At 37.7% G+C, this 12,244-nt stretch overlaps 1 protein-coding gene across 1 annotated transcript; it reads left to right on the top strand.

Moving 5' to 3' along the window:
- Nucleotides 1-3,344: 3,344 nt before the first annotated feature.
- Nucleotides 3,345-8,670, top strand: LOC117408894 (small integral membrane protein 19-like). The gene is made up of 3 exons (XM_034014303.3): nucleotides 3,345-3,572; nucleotides 5,673-5,797; nucleotides 7,000-8,670. Exons 1-3 carry the CDS (start codon nucleotides 3,442-3,444, stop codon nucleotides 7,059-7,061), a joined length of 318 nt encoding a protein of 105 aa, XP_033870194.1. The 5' UTR covers nucleotides 3,345-3,441; the 3' UTR covers nucleotides 7,062-8,670.
- The last annotated feature ends 3,574 nt before the right edge of the window (nucleotides 8,671-12,244 follow it).

Below are 12,244 nucleotides of genomic sequence, written 5' to 3'. Positions count from 1 at the left end.
TGTATGTTTCATTTTTGGTAGGAGTCCTATTTTGAATGCCCTTTTCTATATAGTATAACTTATTATAATGATTAACAATGTACTTTTAGAATCAAAGGTCTCTTCACAATTCAAGGAATACAGATAAAGTAACAAAGCTGATACACTTAAGTGGCACACACAACTTGATGTATTGTATAAACAAACGTTCTACTGCATATTTTCAATGCTAACAAAGAAAAACGGCTTTACGTTACAGCACGAGCAAGAAACAACTCAAAATAGTGATTCAAGCCTTGTGTGCAATCAACTTGTTTCTTGGTAGTATATAACTTGTTTTAAAAAAGAGAAATTGTGGGAAAACTGTGCACACAGTTCAAACCCGGGCTATGGCTGGGAAGCAGGGCTCTCCCCTTGACTGTATATTAAAAAGACACACTTCCAGGGCAGTTAGAAAACAACTCTGCCATCCTGACACGATAGCGAGAACCTCCATCTACAGTAGTGCATATTACCACTTAATTCAAGCTTAACAAGCATGGTGAATCTGTATGGTTACTTCCCAGCTTACTATAGAGTCATATGAGAGTGTGTAGGTTATCAAGAAAGTTGACAGAATGCTTTTCAGTTCTATAGATTTCACATGACATATTAAATATACTTTGCACGACAAATAAACACAACTGATAATACAAGTACTCTAGTCAGTCTGTAAAAACTGGTTCTCATTCACAAGCACATTACTTCCTTTTAACTACATGAAATGTTATGCCTTTGGGTGAATTAGAAGCCTTCCTGACAATGTTCAAAATCATAGCAAATACCCCACAGAGCGGAAAGCCTCCTTCCTATTTCCTTCGACCCAACTCTGAGAAACATTTCTGTACCAAAACTCCTATGCAGACAGTCCAGTAACGAAGCTAGTTTGGGCAGTACATTGTAAATAGCTGAAGTACAAAACACCCCATTCTGATTACGTAATTCATTTCTTGGGCTCTCTATCTTTCTCCCTAGGCAGTCTGTCCATGCTATAAAACTCTTCATTGGGACGCATGTCTGTGAAGTGAGCAATGCGATTGGATAATGAAAAAAAGGCAGAAATTGCTGTGATGTCCCACGCGTCTTCACGGTGAAAACCACGGGCCTCCAGGTTCTTACAGTGCTCCTCTGTGATGATGTTGCATTGGTTTATTGCCAAAGCGAAATCCAGCATCACCTGCTCGCGGTCCTGGAGCTCAGCCACCTTGTAGTTCACAGACACCTGTCACACAATTTCTGCTATTAACATTGCATTAGTCTGATAGCTGTTTATTATTATTGAGTTGTGTTTATAGTAAGATCTTATCCAGAAAAAAACTTTTTTCAGATTAGTTTATATTTGTAGATGACAAACTTGTAATTTCTGATCAGGGTTTGAGATTGTAGAAGCACTGGTCACACACACATGTTCCTAAAAACAACTTTTTGTGTTGCACAGGCAACCAAACTGGGCACAGCTTAGAGCCCTGAAACATGAGTCATCTGTGCTGTCTTGGATATTAAAGAACCAACCGAGTGCTATCAACCCTCAGTCAAAGTCTGTCAGATGTCATTTTGCACATCGTAACAAACCAACTGCAATAGTAGTAGCATTGTATATTCTGTGGATGCTCACCCTCCGTCACAGCTGTAAATTCAAAATTATCAGTGAGGAAAACATTGATGTATCAAAAGTATGTAAATAGTATGGAAGAAGAAATGTGACAATGAATAGTTTAATGGTAATGAAGACCTAGATGCCACTAGGTAAACAAATTAAGTGTTAACATCATTGTGAAAATAACTTCTGTTCTTAAGATACAAGTAAATATGCACAGTAAGTATACAGATGAATCTACAGATATATCTCCAGAATCAGATACTAACCTATTAATACATGCACAATTTAAGTAAGACATACAGATGGAAAATTAATGAACAGGCAGACACCCCTGTCTATCCCCAGAATCGAATACTCTCAATAACTTGCTAAATGCTAAATAAGGTAAATACCAAGTTTTGTGATTTGAGGTTTTCCAATACATTTAGTATGAAAAAAAAAACATAAGGTGTGACACACGTACAACCTCTTCCACCACATCCCTGTCGCTGGGTGTTTCATTAATAAGATCTTAACCATTTCTGCTAGTGTATGTGTTATTCAACAAACCAAGCCAAAACCGTGCCAAAACTAGCTTACCTGTTTCTTTATTCAGAAGAGCATTGTAGCAGGCAAAGAAAGCTCTAAACTCAGCAGGTCGATGTGACAGTACTTTGAACACATTCAGCAAAAATCCACTCTGTGAAGGAAAATCAAAGTTAAATATTGGCACCATGTGGTTAAAAACAGGAAATTATTCACCATCACGGAATGTCTCTTTCAGTGCGTTGCCATTCTTTGTGTAAGCAGGTTATTCAAATGCTATTAAACTCAAACAAAATCTGTGGGGCAAGTGTGGCATACAGATGTACAAACAGAGACAGCTCCATAATCTGATACTTCCATAATGATGAGCTTGATAATGTCAATACCATTCCTTGTGTTGTGGATGTAGGTTTATCAAATGCTATTAAAACTCAAACGTGTCACAATTTTAAACACAGAAAGGTATTATGCGAGGCATTGCTGTTACAAATTAAATCAGTTAATGAGTTACACACATCCTTGGGTTATGTACAGTGTTATGACAACCGCTTGGCAACCACAATGCTGGTCACACATACACCTGAATTTACCAATCGTGTAACTGTAAAATGTTTAATCATATACAATTACAAAATTTTGTACATGGCTACCTTGGTTTCCATTTCTTCCATGAGCTCCACTATGTCGTATGGAAGATCCTTCTATAAGGAATAGTTTAGCGCCCGATAGGACCTGTAGATTTGGTGCAGTACTTCTTGGGCTATTGGTGAAAAGATGGCTCTTGTCCAGTGCCATTGAGACAAGAGCCCAGGTGATAGCTAAAATGGAAAATAAAATGTGTAACATTTTGTTTACAGCAGTTGAATACATATGGGATTATCTAAGATCCCTTTGTGTTCCAACAAACATAAATCATATTATGTCCCTGTGTTTCTTACCTTCATCATTCTATCTATCTATCTATCTATATTTTACTTCAAAAGTTAAATTTTTTAAAAAAAATAATAATAAATAGGTTTACCATATTAGTACCCTCCTGATGGAATCCTTGAGTTAAAAAACGTACCTAACCGTACCCAGTGTGAACCAAAACCTCTACAGACCCAGTGTGAACACAGCCTAATGATTTGCACAATCACCTTGTCCTCCTCGACGCTAGATGGCCCTCTTGATACTGTACAGCTACTGGACAGTTCGAAGAAAGATTCTTCTTTGTAAGCCTCAAGGGTGCTCTTTGTTTACATAAGTATTTCTGTTTCCCGGCCGCAGTAATTGTAATAGCTATTACAGTTATTAAAATGGGAGGTTATGGAGCGATGTCTGATGAAGGAACCATTGATTACTCTGTTCACGAAGCTTGGAATGAAGCTACAAATGTATACCTCTTGGTTATTCTCGTCAGTTTTGGACTCCTCATATATGCCAGAAAGTGAGTACTCTGCATGAAATCTGCTGGTCTTTAATATTTAACACACAGACGTTTCGTTGTTTTCTACACATAATAAACATACTAGTCGATTATTATTCGGGGTTAATTAGATCAATATGCCCTGATTTGAATTCCCAGATAGTATTAATATCAGTGCACGCAAAATACAGGGTTCTGTTTATTGCACAGTTCCTGAAAGACACAAAATATTAGTATAAAATCCAGTGTTTATCGTCTTAAAGCCAAATGCAATCAGTTTGTATTGTTAATGTAGTGGTAGTGAAACCTGAGCTATACATACTTGTGAGATAAGAATCTAGGTCGTGTTTACCTACTATAAGGAGTTCTGTTTTGTGGTCTAGGTTAGAGCTGCTAGGACTAATGGCTTTAACAGTATGGTTCAAGAGTCTTTATTCTGATTACAGAACTTGTTAAGATACTATTAATGACACAAAAAAAGCAAATTTAAGAATGCATTTCATTTTTCACCTTGTGTGTCACAGGACATTGTACAGTATTATAACAACAGCAGTTTAATGGTTAGGCTAACTATGGCTATATCTTGGAATATCATCTCGTGCATTTTGTTCAGACTTTGCATAGTACAATTCCGTTTTTGATATATCCCCACAGGAGAAAAGTGTTCAGGGTCATTCTCTTGTCACATTGGTCAATCAACCTTCACCTCCCCATCCACCTTCTTGCAGCAAGTTACATTCATGCACTTCTAATACGTTTGTTACATCGTTCTAAAGTTCAGCACTGGTGGACCATATCCTGTTAGTCCCAATTAGAGTGAACTTCATCTGAAGAACCAAGCTGAGGCTAATAGTCATCGTTCTGTAGTTGATCCCATGTATGCCTTACCAGATTAAGCATGGAAATCTATCATGTGGTCAGCCTTTAAGTCTCAGTCATTTGATTGCTCATGGAGGCACTACACAATAGTTCACAGGGCGGAGCTATGCCACCTGATGGAGTTAATTGACAGAGTTAGTAAACATATACACAAGGAGAGAGGAGCGCCGCCTCTTCAAGGCCCAACATTTACTTGATCGATAGACACGATAAACAGGAGGGGGGCCACTGTCTTTGAGGTGACCCGACATACGAAGAGGCTCGCGAACCCAAAAGAAAAACATGAATTAGTATTGATAACACAAAAGAGGTTCCGGCTCTTCCTGACCCAACATATACAGTAGGGGGGTTCCGTCGCTGAGGAGACCCGATAAACAGGAGGGGGGGCCACCGTCTTTGAGGTGACCCGACATACCAAGAGGGGCACCGTCTCTGAGGTTACCCGACATACGAAGAGGCTCGCAAACCGGAAAGAAAACATAAAGTTTGTATTTGTTAAAACATATAATGCGTGGTGTTCCGCCTCTTCAAAGCCCAAACATAATAGAAGGGGGGTTCCGTCGCTGAGGAGACACGACAAACAGGAGAGGGGCCAACGTCTTTGAGGAGACCCGACAAACACGAGGGATGCCACCGCTTGGGGACCCTCACATAGAGGCATCAGACCTGAAAGAAGAATCCCAAAAGAAACATACATGCAGATGGAAGGGTTTGGCCGGGGGTCCCCTCTGACTCATCGAGAACCCTCCTCTATGAGGTAAATGAAGTGGAGCTTAACAAAGGGTTGGAGAAAGTGGAATCACTAACCCCCCAAAAGATGGACCCCCGGCTCCCCGCTGACGCAACCAAGAGAGAACCACCAATGCATAAAAAGAGAAAACATTTAGACGAAAGAAAACAAACACTTAACGTGACAAAAGGGGTTAGTAGACTGTACCCTAATGACTATGTGAAGACCCTCTGCACAGTGGAAACGAAAAAACACAAGACAGCTAGGTAGAGGTGACTAATGTTTAAATAAGGTAGATTTAATTGATGACAGCAGATGATAGGTTGTTGGTGCCTAGCTCCGCCCCCTGAACCTATAGGTAACATTTGTGTTTTGTCTATACAAACCATTCAGAATTCTAACTAGGGGACATATTATACAACATTTTAATTTGATTAGCGTATTAGTTGTATTTATTTTGTTTGCTAAACCTCTTGCCATTTCTTTAAAACTTCACATTTCTGTGCTTTCAGAAACAAAAGGAAGATCATGAGGATTTTCACAGTGCCTCCTACGGTTGAATCGACACCAGAGCCTAACTTTTATGACAGCATTCAGAAAGTTCGATTACGGCAACAATTAGAAATGTACTCCATTGGTAAGACGAATGCTATACTTATTTCACGTCTGCTTGTTTTAAAGCATATTACTTTGTTTTTCTTTAAAATTTATATTTTTAAATAAAGAAATAAAAAAAACATAAATAAATAAGTGACGGTCGATAAATGAGGGGTTGATTTGATCAGCCTATGCTCCGCTGCATTTTACAGTGCTGGGGAATCAACCTTGCATCAACCACTTATCCATGATTATCCTGGAATTACCAAATACGAATATGTGTAGATGCAATCCAGGTGTATTCTCTAGTAGAAAGTTCTTAACAGCTGTGACTTATCCTGGCGAGGTATAGGTTCATCATACATTTCGTCTAGTATAATCATCAGTGTCTGGCACTATTCAAAACATTTCTATACTTGACTTCGGGGTTAATTAGATCAATCTATACCCCGCCAGGATAAGGTCACCCACTCCTACCCCCTGGATTTTATAGAGCATTTTACAATACTGGGGAGTCATCTGGGATTGCATCAACCACCTCCCTCCTTGTCCAGGGATGACCCCTAACAATAATTTGCTTAATGTAATCGAAGGGGCTTCCCTGGGGTTTGATCAAATCGACTCCCTAGTTTCTTAATATTTTCATTTACATTTACTGTTAAGGCAGGGGCCACCAGTTTAGAAAACCTAGGCATAGCAAGCAAAAGTCAAGAGTCTGTGTGGGAAGAATAATATCTTATCATTTTTTCCAAGTCATAATGGAAGCTCTTCATACTGTTAAGAGCTTTTCTCTCAAAACAACAAAAATATGTTCCCATGTAAGATCTGTTTCTTTCAGTTTTATCAATTTCAGATTACCGATAACTGTTTTTGACTAAAGTTTCTAGAAGAATATGGAGAATATTTGTAACTCAAAATGAGCTTTTTCAATTTTCTTTTAGGATTTACGTTGCCAGAATTCTACTAGTAATCTTTGTTCACAAGCAACACTCTTAACTGATTTAGACGTGTACAGTTGTTGCAACTTATAAGTTCTAATGGGGACATGACTTAATATATACCATTAGCTTAACAAGTTGGTGCTATGGTGGGCAGTCAATTTATACAATAGCGTGTACTGCATGTTGCTGGTGTTTTGAATTGGTTCTTTCCTTTTATGTGAATTATGATGGATTTTCTTCTGCATATTAATTGTAATAGAATTATGAAATTAACACTTTTGCTTTTTATTTTCTCTTCTAGCAAGGAAACATGATCAGCAGCAGCAACAGCAGTCAGACAGTGTTCAGCTCTCCATGGAGTAAACGGCTGAAGCGGTTTATATTGTGCAGAGTTCTGCAGCATTAAACTCTTTATTCTTGTGCAATATAGTATTTTATTTATTCAGTATTCTGGTGGACTGAAGAAGATTCTCTTGTAATTTGGTACAAAGAAATCGAAATCGTCAAAATGGTACTGTATTTCTGCCATACCCCAGTTAGAATTTCTGCCTATTTAAAACATACCATTTCAGCACCAGTGTCCAATGCAGCAGTCATTACCTGTTACCTGATAACTGACCGTGGGACAGGTGCCTGGAGTTGAAGGTGAGGGTATGAAAGACAAGGTCATTTACCTAGATGTAATGGCCACTACTGAGGATAGTAATGCTATTATAATGTGTATAAAGAAATTGCAAAAAACATTTTTAGGTAAAATTTTGGACTGGGTCACTTGGCAATTTTTGACGCAGTTTAAGGGCAAGACAGTAAATAATGTTAGTTTTGATGTGTTTTGGATGGCAAGTTTAGAGATGCACTTATGAGCTTGTTGTACATATCTATTTGAATTTTGTTTCTGTGAATGACATCAAAACATCAAGAAAAGCTACCTGTAGGTAGACTGATGTGAGAAACATGACCTTCAGATACAAGGGACAATAATGGTGCCTCTGCAAACTTATTCATGGGAAAATGCTTCCTTCTTCAATCAAGACATAAAGCTTTGGTCTGGTGGCAATACATTTGTATCTTTGATTTGGACAAAAGGGAGGGAATCTTTAAAACGGTTTACTAACTATATTAACACTCCTCACTTCACGATCAAGTGCACATGTAATAGAACCTTTGAAGACTTCCGCATTCCATGTATTGATGTTCTGCTCCTATATACAAACTCCACCTCAGAACTGACTGTTAGTGTTCTTGGAACATTCATCTCTGTCACTGCAACTTTTAAACTTAAACAACATCAGTCTACCTAGCTATTTCTGCCGTGCTATCTGAAGAAGGTGGAAGCAGAAACATTGCAGCTAATATTTAAATAGTGAGTTTTCAGTTTATCAATTACTCCATCATTCTATCTATCTATCTATATTTTACTTCAAAAGTTAAATTTAAAAAAAAAAAAGGTTTACCATGTTAGTACCCTCCTGATGGAATCCTTTAGTTAAAAAATGGTGGTGACCCTCACATTTTGAAGTTCAAAATGTATAGTGACACTCTGTAAAGGTGTATTAAAATATAGTATTTTCTGAATAGGGAAGGGGTAATTAAGGTTGTTCTCCCCCAAAGTTAATACATTTTGACTGCAGTTCTTAATTTGCTAGCTGAGTTGTCTTAAGATTAACTGTTATAGCTATATTTAAAACAAATCTAGACATTTTCCTAAATTACAAATGTCATTGTTTTGGTTTTTATGATTACCTTTATGCTCTTATTATAGCACCCTTAAATTACTTTGAAATTAGGTTTTGATTAGTGGCTACATTTCTTTAGTTTCAAACAAGTTCAAGAGATGTTTATATATTTTTATTTTTAATTTTTGTGTACTATAAAAACAACATTGGTAAAAACAAAAAGTTGACTGGTTACTGACAAAAGTGAAACGTGCTGTATCAAAAATGACTGTCAATAAAGGCAATCCTCAACTGCATTATGTGAGGTTGTTTCTGTCTTTCAGTTCTGTTTAACTTTGATACTTGTTTCAATATGAAAAATGGATACAAATAGCTTATAACATGTGTCAGTAGTGGTGAAAATGAGTGTATTTAGAGTAACACTCCATAAAAAAAATTATTTATTTCTTAGCAGATGCCCTTATCCAGGGTGACTTACAATTATTACAAGACATCACATTATTTTTACATATCATTACCCATTTATACAGTTGGGTTTTTACTAGAGCAATCTAGGTAAAGTACCTTGCTCAAGGATACAACAGCAGTGTCCCCACCTGGGATTGAACCCACGATGCTCCAGTCAAAAGTCCAGAGCCCTAACCACTACTCCACACTGATGCCCATGCAGAGTTTAATAAAAACACTGACATTTTAAGATATAATGTACATAGCCTTCATACCCAGTTGGGTATGATTGATATGTGAAGATGTTTTCTGAGATGTTGAGATATCCCAGACTTAAAATGTCTCAAGAGTTTGTAAGTACCAGAAATATGTATACTGAGCATCAAAAGACACTTCTTACTTATATTTGAGCATTAAAAGAAACATCACTTATATTTGAGTATCAAAAGAAACTTACCACTTATATTTGGATAAAATTCACTTGATGTGATCGAAAAAAGACAGACTTTAGAGCAGGTGCAGTGACTTTTTTTTTGCACTTATTAACAATTGACATCACAAAGGTGCTGCAAAATGATCTGTCAATCTTGGGCTGGTGTTGTGACTCTTGGTCTCCCAGTTTGTGGCCTGGCATTGACAGAGTGTGTCTGGTTATACCGTCTCGCCAGGTTTGAAATTGCTGGATGCGAGCATCAAAGACTGCGAGCCACAGTACGCTGCTCTAGTCCAGCCTCCAACATGCTGATTGCACAAAGGTGCTGCTCTCTTGACATGTGTGGCATATTGTTTTTTTTCTGTGATTTTCTTTATTGCTTTTATTCAAGCTTGCAATTCAACAGCTGTTATCACTCCATATCCAGTGTCCAATCAACTGTCTCACAAGTTAGGTGATTAAGTACATATGCTTCATATGCTGAATTATCGAGTTATTAAAAAGAAACCAAAAACATTTTGTCAATGTACATCATTTATATACCTTATGTTTTTTTTTCAAAAATAAATGTGTTACAATAGTGATACGTTTCTTTTGATGCTCGGTATATATCACGAGTCTGCAAAGTGTTTATATTCTTCTAGAGTGATAACTTAATATCAGTGCTTCCTTCAGGGAAGTTGGTGGTGAAAATCTGCACCAGAATGTGTCGCCACCGTTGAGACTTCATCGTGAAACATGCTGTAAGCATCTATGCAGTCTTGGCTACGGAAATGCAGTCCTACTTTGCGTCCCTCAGCCCTCTGACCTGCAGTATCCCCTTTTCTTCAACAGAGGGAACAATTTGCATCTCCTTATTCCAACCTGGCAATTTCTAAGAAAAACATGTGCAGCACTGGCCCATGTTTTATTATAGATTATAACTCCAGTGTAGAATTGGTCAATTTTTGGTGAAAAGTGGTTATCCTACCTAAGTTGTTCTATAGTTTTGTAACATAACTAGCGTGTTTTCCTTTCGCAAATGAACCATGCCTTTGGTCAGATTTATCAAGGCAATTTAATTTGTTCTTCTTTAAATTTATTATTGTTGTTATTTCTTATTTTAATTTTTTTACACATTATCTTAACAAGTTGCTCTTCTTCAATAAAGACATATTTTTTATGCAGAATTTTGAAAAAGGACACTTCAGAAGCAATTCATGTTCAAAGCACTTTTTTATTATTTGGCATACAGTACCAAAATAAATAAATGAAGTCAAAACAAAGTGAAACGACATTCTGCTTCCCTCTCGAACAAACAATAGTTCCAGTGTCACACTAATTTATTATTTGTTTATTTAGCAGACGCCTTTATCCAAGGCGACTTACAAAGACTAGGGTGTGTGAACTATGCATCAGCTGCAGAGTCACTTACAATTACATCTCACCCAAAAGACGGAGCACAAGGAGGTTAAGTGTCTTGCTCAGGGTCACACAAGGAGTCAGTGGCTGAGGTCGGATTTGAACTGGAGACCTCCTGGTTACAAGCCCTTTTCTTTAACCACTGGACCAATATCTGCTCGGTTGGAAAAATAAACCTTTAAAAAAATACATAAATAATAATAATAATAATAATAATAATAATAATAATAATAATACTGGCTTCTTTTCAAATAAACATGGTTCCTCTTTTTTGTGCTACTTTACAATATGCTATGGTAAATTAAGATTAGGCATTGAACAAACGAATAACGAAAACAATGTTAAAAAAAATATCTCAGAAGATTTCTATTTAACTGCTAACTTTAGTCTACCCTAGAAGTTTTATGCAGGATTTCTTTTTTATAAAAACTTGAAACAAACCATGCAGCTACTTCACAATAACTTAAGACCCTGAATGCATCTCTGGCAGGCAGTAAGTATGGCTACACAGCTATGCATGGTGATGCACTGTAACGGGGCTCGCAGTGGTGGTCTGTCGCTGTAAAGGTGTCCCGTGGTAAGGGGTCCTGCGGTGATGGGGTTGGGCTGTATTGGGTGATTTAATTCCCCCTGACCAATTTTCTTTACATTATGCTAGAACTGACAATGCTATTTGTTTAATTAAAATAGCAGGTCAAGGGGTGTGGCTTTCTAAGGCTGATATTGCTGATGCTTTCAAAATCATGCCCACTCACCGTTCTCAGTGGCACCTTTTCGGGGTTCAATGGAAAAAACTGTTTTATTTTGCAGTACACTTCACTTTCAGATGCAGGAGGAATCCCCACATATTTAATTCCCTGTCTGAGGACCTATGCTGGATTATTTTTTTATTTCTTACCTTTTGAAATTAGCCTCTTTGGTATCCGGATTGCATCACTACGTCAATCTCAATGCTGAATGCCAAGCAGATAGCACTTATTGGTCCCGCCTTCTTTCATTTTTCTATGACGACATCATCTCATCCCCCAACTCTCTCAACCTGTATACCGATGCTGCCCCCTCTCAAGGGTTCAGTGGCATTTTAGGAACTAAATGTTTCTACGGGAACTGACCCCCAGAGATACTGCATCTACTCGTAAAGGAACTGTACCCTATAGTGTTTGCTGCTATAATTTGGGGTGATAGCATTTCATTGTGATTGCTTATCTACTATGGCAATCATTAACAAAAGCAGATCCTCTTCTGCTATTATGAAATTCAAGCAGAAACCTACCTGGGTTTCCGTGCCGGGTAAAGCCATTCATATTGCAGGCTCAAAGAATCTAATAGCTGATTCTCTATCTCATTTTAATTTTCAGAAATTTCATGCACTGTTCTCAGAAGGAGAACCTTTACCAGTACCAGTACCATGACCAATCTTCAAGGATCTCATCCTTTATTAAACCAGCGTCCTCAGATCCTCTTATTTCTTAATCAGCCCTCAATCTAATGGCTAATTCGGCTTATCAAAGTACCCGAGCAACCTATAACTCAGCCTGGCAATTGTTCCATTCTCGAATTTATTACTTTCTGCTCCACCAAATGAAACT

This window comes from Acipenser ruthenus, chromosome 2, assembly GCF_902713425.1.
Source record: "Acipenser ruthenus chromosome 2, fAciRut3.2 maternal haplotype, whole genome shotgun sequence".
NCBI classification, from domain to species: domain Eukaryota; kingdom Metazoa; phylum Chordata; class Actinopteri; order Acipenseriformes; family Acipenseridae; genus Acipenser; species Acipenser ruthenus.
The sequence above is the reverse complement of the archived record's forward strand: the minus strand, read 5'-3'. Positions and strand labels throughout refer to the sequence as shown.